Source organism: Lissotriton helveticus, chromosome 2_1 (genome assembly GCF_964261635.1).
Source record: "Lissotriton helveticus chromosome 2_1, aLisHel1.1, whole genome shotgun sequence".
Lineage (NCBI taxonomy): Eukaryota > Metazoa > Chordata > Amphibia > Caudata > Salamandridae > Lissotriton > Lissotriton helveticus.
This window is the reverse complement of record NC_136059.1, coordinates 554,720,261-554,739,624: the sequence shown is the minus strand read 5'-3', so window position 1 is coordinate 554,739,624 and position 19,364 is coordinate 554,720,261. Positions and strand designations below refer to the sequence as shown.

The following is a 19,364-nucleotide window of genomic DNA, read 5'->3' as shown; positions in this document are numbered from 1 at the left end:
GTTCTGAAGAAAATAAAAATTGCTTGTGAAGCTGAGCTTAGGGTACGGAGAAGCAAATAGAAAGAGAGAAAAGACATAGCAGAAATAATATGTTGTGGTAAGGTAGTTCCCGACAAGAGAGCAACAGGCATTAGAGAGGTACAGAGAAGGGGTAATAGTGGGCAAAGTATGGTAAGTTAAAGGTAATTCACACAATATATGTACAGTTTCCTGTTGGAGGTTAGTGAAGGTAGGATATTGGACAGGAACTAAAATCTACAGACCAACATACAAGAATGGTAGGCTATAAAGGAAAGGATGCTTTAAGCCAAGGTATGACTGCAGGGGCGTTGTCGAGGACGCGGAGTGGGTGACCACTGCTTGAGACTGCTCAAGACGCACCTTCTGTGGTCCGACGTGATCCTAAGGGAGACAGTTAACCTGAGGACCTGCTGCCGTCTCTTGAGTCCCAGTCAGCGCTGCGGCTACCAGGGGGACCAAAATCACTATGTTTTATTGACCGGATGGCGCCGCTGTCCACGATTACAGGCCTTGGGTGTGGCCTCCGGTGTCGAGGCCTGTGAGCGGTTGGCAGACCTCTGAGCAGCAGGGACTGGGCTGCCTGCCCATGTGAGCATCTCCATGCTGGAGGATTGGGGCCCTTTCTTTGAGCCTGGGCCTTGGCTGGGGAGTAGCGGCCCTCCTGTGGGTCCTGGCTGTAGCTGGCCCGGGGACTGGAGGTGCTGCAAATAAACGACGGTGCTTGGAGCCAAATGTGTGGGCCTTGCAGGAATGGCGGTGGACTTTGCGGCCTCCTGGTGTTCATCGAGACCCGGTGTGGAACCTACAAGTCGGGTCACGCTGCTGTTAAGATGTGGCCGTATTTTTGATCTCTGGGGGCCACTCTGCCTGATTGGAACCTGTCGGGTGAGTCATTCTGCAGGTCTGGGGGGGTATGGGCATGGCTGAGGCCCCCCCTTGCTTTTTGGTCTGGGCTGCCCTCTGGCAGCCTCCGGGGCCCTTAATCGACCTGTACAGACCCGGGGACTATCTCCTGCTGTTGGCTCTGCATGAGGGTGAAGGGCTTCTTTTCTGTTAATTCCACATCCAGTGGCTGCTCTACTGCTGGCAGGCTAGCAGGGGCACCTTAACTCCTAGATTTTGGATTTGCGGCCTATCGGTTGCAGCGATGGGGTTGCCACCTCAGGCGTCCCCCCCCACTTATTTTTCTCCTGCTTTGTGGGGTGCTTTGCTTGCTGCTGCCTGGAGACCAGGTCATAGGAGTTGAGTCCTTTATTGTTGCGCTCTGGATGCCCAACGCAACACACCCTGGGGTCATTCCCTAATCCCGGGGGCCCACTGAACTACTACCCTGTGTCAGTTTGAGACCTGCCCCCTGACCAGAGGCCTTGTCATACCCGTCTAGTTGGTTTTGATGCCTGCCCATTATGACACTACCCCGCTCTTGGCTGTGACCAGGCTGCTAGTGCCGCTCCGAGGCAAGCGCACTGGGGAGGCAAACCCTAGACCTCATCCTTTTTTTGCCACCAGCTGTATCCTGCACTCTCTGACATCTGCGGGCCCAGCTGCTCTTGCTGCCTACTGATAAGCGGGCCAGATAGGTGCTCGGTCCTCTTCAGATCCCTCTGGACTTGGCCTCCTGCTGCTCAACATGGGTAAAGACAAGGCCTACCACCTGCCCCTGCCTAGACCAAAATGCTTCACTATGACGCAGACGGGGTGTGACGGCTCGGGGGGGCCCTCGCGAGTTGCAGATTTTTTGGAGCATGTCCAACCCGATCTGCCCACTATCCTTAAGGCCATACAGGACTCAAGTAAGGTTGGTGACCTTCAGATGAATGTGTTGTTCCTCCGCCAGGATCCTCATAATGTAGCTGTCGGAGTCAATGAGGCTGAGCGCTGAATGTCCTCAATGAAAGATGATGTATCCATGCTGAAGTACCAGGTGGCTGGACTTTTGACCTATTCGGCTGCCCTGGGGAAGAGGGCGAAGGAAGCAGAGAACCACTCTTGCGGCATTAGCCTGTGAATAGTGGGCTTCCCGGAGGGCTTGGAGGCACCTCATGCTGTAAATCTCCTGGAGAACTGGTTGTGCTTGTGGATACCGGAGTCTTTTCACTTTGTTTTGTGGTAGAGCAGGCTCACAGATACCTAGCCCAGCGCTCCTTGGGCAACCTGAGCTCAATTTTCAAAATACATGACTTTACTAGGGTTGCCCAGCAGCGTCGCTGCTCCTTTACAGAGGTCAAGCAAAAGCTCTTGGCGTTGAATCTTGAATATATCCTCCTTTTCCAGGCAAAATGCAATGTCCTCTTGAACTCCAAATCCCTTTTCTTTGAGGCTCTTGAGAAGGCATTGGAATGGGTTGAGGAGAGACGTGACCAGCACACCCCTTTGGACCACCCGGGACTCAGTGGCGGACTGCATAGAGGTGCTGCTGGCTGCCTCCGAGATCTCAGCAGAGACAGCTGACCCGTTCCTACAGGCTTCGCGAATGTGACGACAGCCAGAGGGGTTCCTCAGGTTCGGAGTCAGAGCTCTCTGCATCCTAGACAGCGGGTACCGATGGCTGTCTCGGTGGGGCCTTGCCAGCACGTCCAACTGACAGGAACGCCTCTCAGACTGATCCTGTTTAGGCTCACTATGCTGCTCCAGAGACTATGTGAGCTGTGGCTGTACCCCACGAAAAATTAGACTGACTCTTGGTAACTGCATATTGCATTTACCTTGGCATTCTACGGCACAGTGTTCTTTTAGATGGGGTCAATTAAGCTTCCTGCACTCACTAGATGCTTCACTTTCTGCTTTTCATATCTTTTTTTCTTTTTTTTTACCTCTGTGATGTCAAGTTTTGGTGGCAGATGCTTCAGGTGTGGAAGTATGTGGTGGTGAAGAGTTAAGGGGATCAAAGAGAATGGTTGGTTGTTTGGGGAGTTTTTGTTGGCTTATATTGTATTTACCACCTACTTTTTTTGTGCCTGAACCACACTTCACATGTGACTCACTCAATCACGCACCCCCCTAGACATTTATGTGACTTTGCGCTACACCAGTTCCCCCCCCTTGGTTCCATCTCAAATGCTTCTCTTGGGGCATGGCAAAGGGACTCATGCTCAGGGGCGAGCAAGAGAATGTGGCCCAATTATGGCCCTCAAGACCCTGATTCCTGACTGGAGCGCATGGGCCCTAACACCCCTACTCACGTGTGGTGACTTTCAATGGCCCGGGGGCAGCTACGACATCTTACGCTTGAGGGCACCCACCAGTATTGACTGGCAAGAATGCGCAGCATCTGTGAACATGTTGCTAACTCAGGGAAGCTCCATTATTGGCTTATTGACACTACTTCACACATTGTGCCTCAGCTGACGGACAAGGATGACCGATCCTGTCCCAGATTCCTGATATTCTGTGCGCTTTCATGACCTTCTTTCTGGACCTCTACCCTCATAGCCCTGGTCCCCCCCAGGTGATCAACAATCTGGTGTTATGCGGTATTCCTCTACCTTCAATCCCCCCTCCCTTGCCCGTGAATTGGAAGAGTCCATCACTAGAGAGGAGATTTTCTCTGCACTATCTGACAGGTGCCACTCTCCAAGTTGGGTACATCGCATCCCCCAATTGCGCTGCTTCTTTTAGATTTTGAGAAAGCTTTCATCACAGTGGCTTGTTCCTTTCTTGAGGATGTCCTTTAGCGTACTGGTCTGTGAACATACATAAGGCGCCTTATTGGAGCTCTCTAAAATTAGCCTTATACCCAGGTATGGGTCAATGGCTGATTATTATTATTATTGGGGATGCTGGGATTTTAATCTAGATTTTCTTACCCATCTCTAGAAATACCAAACCCGGTCGACTGAACATTTTCCCTGTTCTAGAAGTATAAAGAAAGATCTTACATTGATAACTTTAAACCACTTCCAAATAAATCCATATGAACTCAAAGGACCACTGACTACCACTGGAAATTTTAAAGATTTATTACAAAGCCATAAATAGTTGAACATACAAACATCTCAGCAAAAGATTAAGAAAATAAACAGGCACTAATACAAACATAATTCTACGCAAGAACCTTAAACGACTCAAGATAAAAAGCAAAGTTAACTCGAGTAACATCAAACAACCAAGAACAGTCCCAGCTTGAAGTCGGGACTGCATTTACAAAAAGGAAAGGAAATGATTAGTCTGTCCATACTCTACCCTAAAGTGACATCACTACATAACATTCCCCTCAGACAAGAGTAAGGTGTCAGCAGTGAAGATTTCCGAAGAAGTATCGTCACTTTGACTAAGGAGAACACTCACTCTACAGCTTACTACATCCTGCTCTGTCAATCCCCTCTCTGAATCTGCCCTCCACCCTTGGGTGCTGTCCCTAATACAAAATCCCAGCGTAAGGCTTTGAACAATGACCCCAAAGCTCTGGGCGTGGTTCTGTATGGGGCTGGACAAAGACGTAACAAATGCGAATGTCGCTGTTGTTGCATCGGCACCACCCGGACAACATTCGGCAATGGGTCACCCTGTGACCCAAGTCCAACGACATGAGCCACATGGACATAGGGGGAATTCACTGACCCTACATTCATCAATACTACCACACATGAAAGACCATAGACACAACACATCTGTGTGAGTTGGAATGTTTATTGCACATTCAAGGGAGTGTTGCATCTGGAGCACTACAGGGCCATGCAAACCCAACTTAACAATGTTGGCCCGTGGAGGGCCTGCCAGAGTTCTTCAGGGATTGACAAGTCCAAAGGAAGAGGAAGAGTTCTGTGCGTAGTCTGATTACTGTGTCATTGGCGATCAAACAGAATATGGCAGTTCATTGCGAGGTCCAAGGTGAGTGTCGCAGAGTGTATCGGAGGACAATGGAAGGGGATGATGCAGAGGGCAGAACCAAGCTGAAACCAGCCATATGGCGGAGATGAATGCAACTGCGTCCTTCTTACCATGATGACACTTTCATCTGCCTCTTCGTCCTATGCTGTTCCATGTGCCTCATGTGTAGGTGATGCTTGCGTTTCTCCAGCACTGTGTGGCAGTGATACCTCAGGGGCCGTAGGTGGAATGTCTGCCACTCTGTGTGTCACTGACACTTCAGGGGGCATAGATGTGGATGTAGTGGTAGCAGCAGCATGCATCAGCGCCAGGCCTTCTGGCAGCAATGCCATGAGGATGGTTTTGAGGTCATTGAGGAACCCAGCTACCACTGGCTGGTGTGCAGCCGTGGCAGCGCTCTTTCCACATTGGCTCGCTCCATGAGCATGTTTCCCACTTCCCGGGCCAGCTCAATGGAGCCACTCTGACTAGTCAGTCATTCTTGTCTCTGAGTCAGAACTCTGGTGATGTCAGCCATGGTTCATTGGAGAGCATGGAGCAAACTGTGGGTGTCCGTTAGGGACTGTGAGTGGTCCCTGATGGGACTTAACACCCACGTTTGGCATCTGGTTTGTCTGCCATGTGTCAAAGCCCACCCGCACCTGTTCATCCAGCTGCTCCTGGCATCCCAACACATGGCGTTGGAAGGCCGTGTGTTATTCGTGGGGGTCCTGGGAGGCAGCCGTGGTGGTGGGTGCTGCCTGCTGTGTGGTCTGTGCAGGGGGTGGGGTCTCCTCGAAGCAGCTGGGCTGCCCTGCTCCTGGAAGTGAGCCGAGGAGGCGCTCCACGAGCTCTTGTAGGGCATCGGAGTCGAAGCTGTGATGGTCCTCTACGTCATCAGAGAAGAGAGGTTCGGGCTGCTCTGTAGGAAGTGTTGATTGTCCCTCTGCAATGTGAAGGGGAAATGCAGTTTAACAATGTGTTCACATGTGTGTTGTCGCGTTGTACATGTTTAGATGCAGACTGCATGACTGTGTACATCGAGGCCGTTTGGGAGGAGCTGCCTATTTGATGGGGGACAGTGGACATTTTGACAACAGACTTGTGTGTTTTTGTACTTGTAGATTGTCATCTCACATTTCCCTGCAATGCCACTTGTGATTGACCAGTGTCTACACCCAGTCGGCACCAGTTGTGTCCTGTGTTCTGTTGTGGACATGTTGCGGTTTGTGCCACATTGTTGTCATTGTTGCTGTGCTCTGCATGTTATGTGTGTGTGCGGCATTTTGGGGGTGTGGCCCCTACTGCTCTGTTTTGCTGCCCCTTATCCCTTTTCTGTGATGTGCCTTTGCCTTCTGTGCTTATACTGTGCTGAGATGTTTCTTACTTGGGTACATTTATCTCTTGGTGAGAGTTGGGGGTCTGCGGCATGGTGTATCCGCAGATGTGCTCAGCTCAGTTGTGCATGTGTGCCATTGTGGCTATCTCCCCCAGTCCTTGGTCATTACTCACCCTGTTGCTGTTGTGTCCGTTCATGTTGAGCAGTGTCTGGTCCCCCGACTCCAGTCACCGTCTCCCCACTGATGACTGTGGACACCATTTCCTCCATCTCGACCAGCTTCTCCTGTGGCGTAGGACTCCCAGCTCAAGTCTGCATTGCTGCCTTCCGGTTGTAGGCAAGTTTCAGCTTAGTTTTGCGCTTGACGTCATTCCAGCGCCTCTTGCCCTTTTTCATTGTCTTCATCAGCACTTCCACTGCATTTACCTTGTCCACGTTGGACTGCCATAGTCCATTTTTGGTTGTCAGTGACACAGTGGAGATGACGAACAGTTGATGGTGTTCGACCACCTCTGTTATCAGGATCCTGTTTTCCAGCAGACTGAACCATGCCTTCCTCTTCTACTTCTCCTTGGCCTTCCCTGACCCCAGAGGTCCCAGGCAGGTCCACCGGGGGGGCTTGTGGGGTTCTGGTTCTCCTCAGTACATCCTCCGGAAACATCCATTGTGCTTTGATTTTGTTTGGCATTTGTTTGCCAGTTTTTTCCTACTTGTATGGTGATTTTTCCCGCATGACGCATGTGAATTGCAGGCCTGTAGCTGTTTTTTGCTGATTTTAGTATTGCAATTGGCCTCATCGAAGCTTTTTTTGCATTCGCGTTTTGCATTTTTGCGGCGTGGCATTGATTTTATCGTGGTTAGTTGATGCGTTATCTGGAGACAATCGCATGGAACCGCCGTGTTGAGAATGCTTGGTTAACATGCCATAATTTTACTGCGATAGACTGCGATGTTGGAAGTTGCATTGTTACTTTTGCGATGGTTATCACACGTTCTTGAGAATATGCCCATACCCTCTTCTCAGCCGCAGCTGCACGTCTCTCCTCCATCTTCTTCTCTGCTGCACTGGAAGCACCCAGGCTCCTGGACTCTCTCGGCCAATCACGACACTGCATGAGCAGTGTTGTGATTGGTCTGAGCAGCCTGTTTGGCCGCTCAGCCAGTACCTGTGAGCCTAGGCCTGTACAGCCCAGTGGATAACATGGCAAGTGCAAATGATGGTGTGGCTGGCCCTAAAGGGCTGGACAAGCCGTCATGCGCACTTAGGGAGGGAAAGCAAACCACTGTTGCTCCCTCCGACGGTGGGGAGCCCAGCTGGAGTCGCAAAGAAAAATAAAAAGATAATAACTGCTTGTTATTTTATTATTGCTTATACCTCGGCACCCCAAAATGTAATATTTTACAAGCATTCGCTTTCTGGGGAGTCAATTCCCAATCATGACCTGTTTAAAGTGTCCTGAATATAGAACTCTAGAGCAAAACACTAACTAGATCTATAGATAGAAAGATAACATCAAAAAATTTGCATTCGTTCAGTGATTTAATATCCTATTTGAAAAAAGTTCCTCTCAATACAGTTCTTATGAGCAAGACATAATATACTATGTAGACAGTGTTGTTTCAGGTTCTTCTTTTCTTTAATCCCGAAGAACTGATGCGATACAGGCAGCCGACACGTGTTTCGTTACTGGACGTAACTTCCTCAAGGCTTATTTTTCTTTCAATTAATAGACATCTGCAGCGTCTCGTGTTGGTTCTCAGAAAATATATGTTCCTAGACCTGGTTTTAGAGGAACACGTAGTTTCCTAATTCTTATTGTTGGTAGACATCTACAGTGTGTCCTAAACATTCGTCGAGCAACTGGCTTTTTTTTTTGGGACCTTTCCTGGAAACAACACTGTCTACATAGTAGACTGTCAATGGTATACACTCTGGTGGTAGCCTCGACAGCAGCAGAGCAGCACTTGTCCCAGTATCCTACACATACATAACATGAGTGTGGCTGCTGCCCCCAGTACTCTCCTTGGCCATTTAGAAGTTCCGGTACTCAAACAGGGACATTTTGGACCAGCCATTACTTAGTACCATGAGGACCAGCCCATTTATGCTCTGACACCAGGTAAAGTAGGCACTGCTCTGTTGAATGATCTCACACTACTTGCTAGCAGTAGGTAAAGGTTCCATGGTTAACAAACACGTCACTAACCCTGAGCTGTTTGGTTGAAAGTACAAAGTCTACGAGAACACGTAGAAGGGATGATTATAAGCTCTGGGTGAAATGTTGATGATGTAAAGACAAGTGAGAAGCTCTCATTAAGCTTTAGGGAGAAGCATGCATAATATTGTGGCACTGCGTTCATTAACTGTGCATGTCTCTGTTTCAGGATGGCTTGAGAAGACTTTCAGGAAACGAGTATGTCTTTTCTAAAAGTAAGTAGTTGCGTTTATCTGTTGCACCATTTCAGCACATTGAAGGGGCAGCAGACAGTTCTATCCAGGGCATGGTGCAAATGTTTGTTGCTGCGTCTCAGGTTCCTGGACATCAGCATCTATTAAAGAAATCTTAATTGAAGGCAAAACAGGCAGTGATTAATTTGAACCAGTGGTTTCCAGTGTTTAGCACCAGCACTTAATCATCAACACTGGTGCTTTTCATGAGCACCAGTTAAGGACACATTCATTTATGGTATGCACAGGGAGATTAAGTGAATTGCCCAGAATCACAGGATGTTGAGCCGATGCCGAAACTAAAACTAGGCTCCCGGGCTCTGAAGTCGGCATTACGCTACATCTTCTCACCACTTTCATGGTTAGTAGTTGGTTCTGTTTTAGGCGGCGCTAACAAGAGAAATGGGCTGGTGCAAGCTGCCTCCTAACGAGAGACCCAGCACTTATTTTATTTACAAATTAACGATTGAAAACAAGTTTGACTTGTCCAAACTACCCTCATTATAGGACAGTATACTATTAATGCATGTCAAAATCACAAAGCAAAAGACATGAGTAATAATGATTGTAAATGTGAATGTCTTCTCTTAACAGATATGAATCACAGCCATAGTCATCTACCAGCGCCGGTCACTGTCAATGACGTTCCTCCACGTATTGCACTGTTGCTTGATAATGAAGAGAGCTGGGATTTTAATATTTTTGAATTAGAATCTGTTACACATAAAAGGTATGTACTTGTCTGCATACTAATGCTGCTGTGTGGAATACTGTAATTATGTGAATTGTTTCCTGCCAACCATCTACAAATATGGAATGCCAGAGATGAAATCTGTACTTGCTGGTGTAACCTATTTATAATGTTTATTTTAACAGGGAAAGTCCTCATTGTTGCATATATTTGGTGATACATTCCTAATTACCATTCGATTTTGGCACTTGATGCTCAAGACAGTTGTGCGTCATGGTATTAGGTTACCTTCAGACGCTCCAATGCTTCAACTTGAGTTTAAAAGGGACAAGAGATACATTTCTGGAATATTGTGTATTCCATTGCCCTTTTTCAGATTTTGCTTCAGCAAGACATATGGTCTGTATTTGAAGCTAGAAGATTGGGAGGCGGTCCTCAAAAGGCCCCAACACATTTTATTTCTCACCATGAGACCCTCAGTAATCCCTGAGGTAGAGGTAAAAGAGGTCACCTATTAGCATTTTTACAACTTTGTAGATGGAGAGGAACAGGGCAATACATTGACAGTGGGTCACTCAATGAGATATAGCACCCTTTATGGGAGTCTACACTCCATGCAGCTCTACTATTCCCATGCAAGGACATTAGCCAGCGTAATTTCAAAGACTTCACTTGGATTTGATGGGCCCAAAATCATATACACATATTTAAAACCTCATTAGGGCTATTGATGACATCATAAACAAGGAATATTTACTTGTCGTTATTGTGTCTGCTCAGGTGAGGAGATGAACAATTAATCAAAGTCCGTTGTATGGGGATAGATTAGGCTGGGAGAACTCCTCTGAGCTTGTCTTTGCTCTCTGGGTCAGTTTTATAGAAACCAGACAAGGAAACGCAATTCTGTATTATGATTAGACCTCAAGCTCTAATGACTTTGGGCCTGATTTAGTTTCGGCGGAAGTTTTGCTCCGTCACAACATTGACAGGTATCCCATCCGCTGAAATATGAATACCCTTATAAACTACGGGATTTATATTTCGCCAGACGGGATGTCTGTCACCGTTGTGATGGAGTAACTCATCCGCCGACACCTAAATCAGGCTCTTTGTGGCTGAGTTCATGTTTGGCAGACAGGATATTCCAACACAAATGTGACTGAACACCCTGGCCACCAAAACTGACAGTCCTCCTGCTCTGTTGGGAGTCGGTGGACTGTCATGATTCTAACGCTGGCTCTGATTCAGAAACCCTGCATCAGCTGTTCTTTGCCTGTGGCCCGGGGAACCGTGGGTCCTAATCAGAGGGGTCTACTGCTTTGAAAATTAAGTAATATTAACAGATTAATACATTGTATGTAAATAAAGAAGCAAAATGTGAAATTGGAGGCTACAAATCCAGTTACTATCCAAGAATTCAAATTGAGTTGTGAGAGCAGTGAAAGTGCAAGATATTGTATAGATGATGAGCAGCCACAGTTGAATTTAGAAAAGCTCCAACCTTCCCATTAAAATGAAAATTTAGATTTTGTAAATATTTGTTTGCGAACTAAATACATTATTTCATCATTTGTATATTCATTTGATGAATGCTTGTCTTTTGTTTTGCGGTTCAAATAATCGATTTTCTTTTATTTTCTATTTGTTTTTTAATTATTTAAAAATCCCTAAGCTTTACCTTTCCCTTTTTCTTTAACCTTTACTCTTCAATTATGTTATACCCTCCTCACTTTTTAACCTTTACCTTTGACCCTTATAGCTACCTGCCCAGGGCTTTTTCGGGCTCCAGTGTTCTTCTTTTCCCGAGCTTATTTCCACAAGTTTTTTATAACACATGGATATAGTGCCAAAAAAGACATATTTCTAAGGTCATCTCAGTCATTGGTAATTTCTCTAGGTCCCATACAAATTCATTGTTATTTTACACACCTTCCCACAAAGTATTCTATACATCACTTTTTTGTATACTTCATATGATAATGTGGCACTGTTAGAGGATTGTTGCTAGAATATGAATCTACCTTGAAAAAACAAAAGACAGAGGAGTTTGGCAAAACACAAACAGTTGATTTAATTAAACGCTTAGGCTAGGAAACAACCACAGAAACACAATTTAGATCTTATTTTAGAGAAAGGAATACAGGCCTAGTCATGGTGTTGTAAATCAGGTCACCTGATAGTGAATGCAGGTGGGTTTCAACCTTGTGTGGACACAATGAGGGCCAGTGGGTGGAGTGTCCAGATGTCCAGTTTGAGAAGCACGTGATCGCTGCATGTACTGTGTGTGCTATGCTCTGACTTGCTGAGAGTTACTAACTTCATGTGGCATCTAACTATATGGTGTTTTGGGAATGCAAGCACCCCTCCGGCAATATGTGCTTAATTGGAGAAAATTTTCTGGATCCATTGTGGTGTTGCTGCGTATCTGTGGGCTCTAATCTAGGTTTTTCCTCTTCGCATGTTTGTCCTGCTGGTTATGTGGCACCCCTCCTGTGATCTGTCAATCAGGACACAGGGATGTATGTCGTTACTACGCATGCTTTTACAACGCATGCCTTTACCACGCAACTTTTACAACGCAAGTCGTTACAACGACTTGCGTTGGGGGCGCTGGATAGTGAATAGTTTAATTTACTATTCCAACTCCAGTCCCCGTGGATAGTAGGGAAGGTTTTGGATAGTAAATTAAACGATTCCCTATCCTACAGCGCCCCCCAGCGCAAGTCGTTGTAACGACTTGCGTTGTAAAAGTTGCGTGGTAAAGGTAGTACGTGGTAAAAGTTGCGTTGTAAACGCTGTTTACCGGCCACAGGGCCTGTCTGACAACGTATTTCTTACTCTGGGTTGATGGAGAGGTCATCTCCGGGGGATTTTAATAACAGTGACTTGATCACGTTTTTGAATATACACATATCGCTTCGTAAACTGACATCAATATTAACAGGAGGATTACACTGTAGCCAAGTGATCATTCAGGACACACTCTGCCAACTTTAGTGAACTACTTGCAGTCTGTAGGCAGTGAGAGCAAACTCGTTGTATTGCTGGGAGGGGGCTCTAACTGCACAACTATGTTAAGTGTGAGTGACAAGTTACTTCTGTGAAGGTGATTGCTCTGTATGGCTTCACATATTGAGGGTCCTCAACATATTGTTGGGAAATAACACTGTTCCCAACATGGATGTTAGGGAAATTGCATTGTAAGGCGGTGCAGAGACGTTATTCAGAGTGATAAATTACTGCTGTGAGGGAGGGTTTGTACTGTTTATCCCAGCTAAACATTTTCTCACACTAAGAAGACACTGATAGTTGGGAGAATCCAATATAGAGTCCAGCTGTGAGAGAGTGATAGTGACAGTGTACAACTCAGAAGGAGCTCACAATGTATAGCGCAGACAAGACGAAGGAAAGACTGCTGTGGGAAGAGGACCCACACTGAGATGGTGCAGTTGAGATGGATAGCCTTCTTTCATTGTTGAGAGAAAGATTGCACTCTCAGGGTAATGTTGACATGACAATTACACTATCTGTGGGCTTTTAGGATGAAGATTGCATTGCAAGGCACTATTTGGACACAGTCTTACTGCCATACTGCATTGCAGATCAGAGAATCCAAGACTACAGTTTCCAGCCTAGTTCAGAACTTCAAGTAAAAGCAAAGAACATGAGCACCATGTCACTGGTAACCTATGTGGAATGCATTTTTTTGTAAGTAAGGGTTTGATTGGCTTGGTAAAAGAAACTTTCATGCAACTGTTCAGTAGCCAGTAAATAAAAATAACTATAAAAAAATAGATATCATAAAATAACTATCCTAAAATTAAACATTATTTGTATTCAGTCTACGAGTAAATCATTATGAATATTACAATCATTTGGGTTACTACTAAGTGATATTTAGTATGCAACATAACTGGGACCCGCTCAACATATTTTACAAGTCTGTTTCACTTACCAAAGTGACCTTCATTTTTTCATCCCTAATTTAAGTAGGAGGTCTGCCTTGCAGATGCTAAGTGCTTTATTTATTATGGTTAGCAGGTGATAACTCAGATAAGGGGTTATATGTATTGTAACAGTTTATGATCATCCAGGCACACGTTTTAAGGGGTTTATGAAATCAAGATGGTTTTGACAGTAAAAATCTCTGATATGTTTTAAATAAGGGCTATAGGAGGATTTTGATGTAGAATTTAAAGTATATTATGAATCATGATGTCTCCCAAAGCACTATAGCTCGTGTGGATTTCAGACCAATCAAGGTAGCACAATGTTCAGTTATCTTCTATCAACAATACAGGGGGATGGTGTTATGGATTGGGGTATGAGTATAGAGTTATGGCGTTGAAGGGTTTGGTGCATAAGGTTTGAGGTTTCAAGTGTAGGGTAAAGGGTAAAAGTCAAAGGATTTTGGCATACAGAGTTAAAGATGTGATGTGTACAGTTAAGAGATACAGGTTTAGGGTGTAAGAGTTAGGATTCAAAGATTTATGGTTTAAGGGTATTTGGTAAAGGAATAGGGGGAAGCCTGTGGTGGGATTAGTAGGTAGAGGTAAAGATTGAAGGGTTAAGAGTACAGGGCAAAAGGTTTGGGGAACAGCTGAAGGGCTTGGGGTAAAGGGTAAATATTTTAGGGTATATAGGTTAGAGGGTGAAGAGTTAGGGAGTTTTTTTTATTCCTGTTCATTAACATTTACAATACAGTAAGCAACAACCATAAACATATTGATTGTAACTAGCTTCCAGGATGCAGTAGATAGATTTCTTTCTCAGTTCCAAAGTGCAATGTTATCTAATACAGCAGTTGTATATGAAACACCCTCCACTCCTTTTCTTTTATTTATACCGTAGTCTCCCTTCACCCATTTGATTAAGGAGATCCGTCTATAGGAGAGTCCATTATTTCTGCAATCACCTTGCCAGGGTCAGCCAGATCGTCCATAACTCTATCATCCCTTTGAGTTAGTTGCATGTGCTGCTCATCTATGATCGCCCATTCAAACAGGTCTTTTTTCCGAACCAGGGCCTGTGTTGCTGAGCAGTGTACAGCTATCCATAGCACAGCCAACAGGGAGCCAAGCAATGCCATGCAGGTTTGGCATTTTATGACTTCCTTTTCCTAAATAGGTCAAACAGGCATATTTGTATGGACTCCCATACCAAAAAGTACTGTAGTACGCAACAATTCCTTCATCACTTCCTCTCCTAATCCGACCTCAAAGGGGTAAGTCCGAGTCATATGAATGAATTCAGCCAACCACTCCGCTGCCATCTTCATTAAGTCTGGACAGTCCTGAGGGACTCCCCTCCTACCCATCATAAAGATCTCTTGGCAGGAGTGAGGCCTGTACTTGTCCACAAGCAGGGAAGACTCCCAATAGGCCCCTCATCACACCAGCTGATCGAGGGCTGTATCTGTGTTGCCGTATAGTATAGAAACAAACCAGGGGCTCCCAGTCCTCCCTTACAATAAGGGAAGTTTCAGGGTGTCTCATTTCACTCGACTCCTCTTACCTCCCTACACAAATAAGTTAAGCATGTGGTCAAGTTGGAGAAATGTAGCAGTTGGAATCGGGCACATAACAGTCTGCAGGACATATGAACAGTAGGGAAGAAATACCATTTTGCCCTCCTAGTTATTGTCCATAAAAGAAAGCCATACGTTTATCCAAACCTCGTTGTAGAGGACCAGTCCTCTCAGCAATGCACCCACTTCGAGATCATGTGCCGCAGTCCAGCAGAGATAGAGGTACTTTTCCTTTTCCCATTGTAGTCCTTCCCCCCCCCAACTCCTCCATAGAACATCCTCTCCAGAGGGAAGTAGCTGTTCTTCGTCTTATTAATTTGTATGCCTGAAACTGTCACAAACTCTTCCAATTCCTCTAGGTCATTAAGATAAACTAGAGTCTCATCTGCATATAGGGACACTACAGGTGTCTTGCCATTTAGTTCAGTACCCTAAGCGCCCAACCTCATCCAAAATCAACATGCCATCAGTTCCACCACCATTGCAAACAGCACAGTGAACAGCTGGCATCGCTGTCTGGTCCCCCTAACCAAATTCCAAAAATCAGATACAATAACCCCAGCACACACGTTGGCTACAAGGTATTTGTTTGATAGTTGCACCAAACATAGTTAGTGTTGAACCCCATACCCTGCAGAACTACCCACATATACTGCCATCCCACCGTATCAAATGCCCTTTCTGAATCTATGGCTGCCAATCCAAAGTGAGCAGCAGTCTTCTAGTGAGTTAATTACATGGTTGGGTCACATAATATTATACCTTGTTCTCCTCTCAGTGATGAACTCAGTTAGTCCACGTGTATGAACGTGTATGAACGAGCCAATCGCTCCAAGTAGTCAGTAGGCAGAGTAGTTTCAAGTCTCAAGCTCTGAGGAAGGACTCCGTTTTCCTGCACCTCTAGGTTGATCCCTTATAGGCAAAAATGTGGGATGTCATCATTTGATATAGCTCCACCGGAAGCCATCGGCTTCCAGGGTTTTTCCCCACATCAAGCACTTCAGCTACTCTTTTAATTCCACCATCTCCAGTGGTCTGTACATGATTTGGCTCTGTTCTGCTGTCAAACTCAGCAGTATAGCTCCCAAAAGGTATCGCACTGCTCCTCCTCCGAGAATGTGTGGGCTGTAAATACTCTTTAAAAACCAGGTTAACCTTAACTCTGCCTACAATATTCACTCCATCATTCCCTCTCAGGTGCAGAATGTGGGTCTGCAGGCGGTCCCTCTTAAGCAGCCATGCCAACAGCCTCTCAGACTTATCCCTCTCGCAAAACAGCCTTTGTCTGTATTGCATAAAGTTATTTTGATCCAATCTGTTTTAAACCTCTCCTACCCATTGTTGAACGGTAGTCAATTGGCGATCATTAGGACCTGGATCAATGTGGGCATCCAGCTGTGCATACATATGTTCTAGCTTAATCAATTCTTGTTCTGTTTCCATACCCGCAAAATATGGGCTGTGCACTTTTCTGTAAATATCACGTCATAGGCCTCTTATTCCACTGCCCTACTGGCTGCGGGACCCAGACTACCCTGAAAAATATGAGGTGAATTACTTTCTATGTTTACATAACACCTTATCTCCCAACACATCCACCACCTGTAGCTACCACAACGAGATATTGGACCTAACCAACCCAACCCCCCCCCCCTGAAAGCACTGTGATAAGGAATGACGAGTGATCTGAAAGGCATGCTGAGTGTTTAAATACCTCTATGTCCTCCCTATGCAATTGAACATAATCTAGCCCACTGTTTACCCCCTTGTGCATGTGAATAGCATGAATAGCATGAATATGTCTGATCTGTTGGGTGGTGATGGCACAAAAAGTCAAATAAATATAGATCCTTCTCCCCATTCTTCAATTATATTTCAATAATTATCTTAAGGCTCAGTTACAGGGGTGCTTCTCAAGTTGGTGGTCCAACACACAGTCTCCCACCCATATGAGCCTTGTGTGCATGTACAGAAATATTACCCTCATTATGTCTGGTTAAAATGTTTTCTTATCAACATTAGGGGTATAAGTGTTAACCAAGCAAGTGTCAAAGTCATCCAGTACCCTAATAACTATCAAATATCTACCTCCTGGGTCTGAGTATAGCGCCTTCCCTATAAAGGGGTCTGTAGTGATGATGTCCACGCTGATGATGATTTAAAGTTGTTTATTTATAATTAAGCAGTTAAAATGATAGTAACGCCCCACCAGGAACATCTAACATGATGCTCAGCCCAATGCCAACTGACTCTTCCAGTCCACAGAGCACAAACATTCCACAATGCATCATAGCTGGAACATTCCACAAGCTGGGGTAGAGAAATGGATTTAACATGTAATGCATTAATGGGGTACTAGAATACTACAGGGTCCCAGCAGTAATCCACGTCAATAATCCCCTGGCATAGTTAGAGTGTGTGTCAGCATACACAGAGCCCCTCTATTGTTTTCACCTTAGCTACCTCAGCATCCAGAAGCAGGGCTTCCTGCTACAATGCAATCTGCACATTATGCCGCCAACCCTCAAGGGGCTGTGTAGAACCTTAAGCCTTCCCCCACTATGGGGTGCAAAGGAAAACCAAACTAGGGCTAATCTTCCAGTCAGCACCCTCAATTGCCACCTCCCAGTAGCCTGGAAGAGAGGTATCTCATACCCAGCTGAATGAGTCATCACTCCACCAGTATCATGTCCAGGTTACAAAATACAAACTCCGGTGTACCAGTCCTCGGAGTGTACCATGGATGTTCTCCTCCTCCATCGATTCTGTACCATCCCCCTGCTTTAATTATGGAGCATCAGTAGAGGTTCCATACCCCACAGAAGGGGCCTTGTCAGCTCTGATTATTGTGCCATTGATTCAAATTGTTATCCACCTGGTCAGTTGTGGTCGACCACTGTGGTCTTTTCCGGGCTGTATCCTCAGCCGTTGCACTCCATGGAGAGTCCTTGATCTAGGCCCCGAAGGCCACCACTGTGTGAGCCCCCGCCTTGTCCCACATTTCTAACCAAGTCCATACTTCCTCCGGACTGTCGAAAAAGGGGCTCTCACCCTGTGCAAATACTTTCAAGTGGGTAGGAAAGAACAGCATGTATTGCAGATACAGTGATCTGAGTTTTTGGTTAACCTCTATATCGGATTTCCGTTGCGCCTGAACTTTTTTAGTATAACGTGGATACAAAGTGCTATGGTGGTTTTCAATCACATGCTGCATAGTGTATGAGGATGCACTCTATAGTTCAAGATGTGTGCAATCAATGCTCATGGAGGCGCCCCAGTATGAGGCAGTGCCATCAGGGCAAGATGTCCCATCTCTATGGCAAATGTTCCCAACAGTCCAGAGTGTTTCAGCTCCTGCCAACTCCAGTCCTCCACACAACTCTCCGTGTTGGCTCCTTCAGCCTGCTCTGGAAACCCAAGGACGCAGAGGTTATTTCTACAAGACTGGCATCCTCAGCCATTTCTCCCAGGATATTTGCTGCCGTTGTGAAGGCCTCTACCTGCCCTTTCAAAGTCTTCACCTAGGCCTGCAGCTCTGCCACTATGCCCTCTACAGTCTGCACCCTCTTGGTTACCTTGCACAGATCTGCTTGCAATAAGTTAATGTCCAACAACACTCTCACTATTTTGCTCTCTCCAGATACTGCTTTTTTAGGGATTTTTCCTGCCTCGTGGTTCTTTGGGGAAGGCTTGGGGCGTAGTATACAGTGTAATAATGTTCCCATGGTGCACCTAGCCTCCTTATGCTTTACCATGCTGATGAGCCAGGCTGTATGTCTGGTCGACAGGCAGCTCAAGGGTTCCTCAGAGTATCCACGGGTATTCTACTGGCAATGCTAGAGATTTGCTTTATGGTGATCAACTCCGCTTGAAAGCACATGCTTAAACAGAGTTTAGAGGTGGCAAGCCAGACAATTAGTCAGGTCCAGCGATCGACCCATGAGGGGTCTTGCACAGGCCTAATTCACGTGGGCAGAAACATCCATTCAGCTCTGCAGTGGGGTCCCTCAACTGCCTCAGGGGCCCATTGCCCAGATCCAAAGGTCCAGGGGAATCTAATGATGGGGGAATGCCGGCACACAGTCTCAAGGTCAGCGTTTCACACGCCGCAGATCTAAGCTCCCACAGAGCTTCCCCGGCTCAGCACAGTTCTCTAGTGGAGGCCATCATCCGCACTTGGGGTCGGCTTCCCCCTTGAATCTCCAGGCCCAGCTCACACCATTCAGAGTGCTATCACTTTTTGGAAAAAAGTCTCCACACATTCTTGAGGCCAGCTTAATTCATAGCGTGACCTCAAGCTCTCACCAAGTGTCCTCAGGCAACAGATGCACTCCCTAGGCTGTGGTTCCAAAACTTGCCTGCTGCAATCCGCCCTGTTCTCGTCACCCACGGGCTACTCCATCACCTTATCCCACTCTCCAGGTTCACCCGTTTCTCAAGTGGTCGCACCTTCCCCTGAGTAGAGGCCCCAGTGTGTGACTAGCACCCAGCAGAAACTGGCCACAAGGTCTCAGTGTCTGCATGCTGT

At 46.1% G+C, this 19,364-nt stretch overlaps 1 protein-coding gene across 2 annotated transcripts in view; it reads left to right on the top strand.

The window, feature by feature from the left end:
* The window catches only part of PDE8B (phosphodiesterase 8B), a 1,092,370-nt gene that overhangs the window by 1,005,478 nt on the left and 67,528 nt on the right, over positions 1–19,364 (top strand). For both annotated transcript variants that reach the window (XM_078677318.1, XM_078677317.1), the window contains 2 exons: positions 8,555–8,600; positions 9,213–9,348. In XM_078677318.1, coding sequence (XP_078533444.1) covers positions 8,555–8,600; positions 9,213–9,348 — 182 coding nt within the window. The remainder of the gene's footprint in view (positions 1–8,554; positions 8,601–9,212; positions 9,349–19,364) is intronic.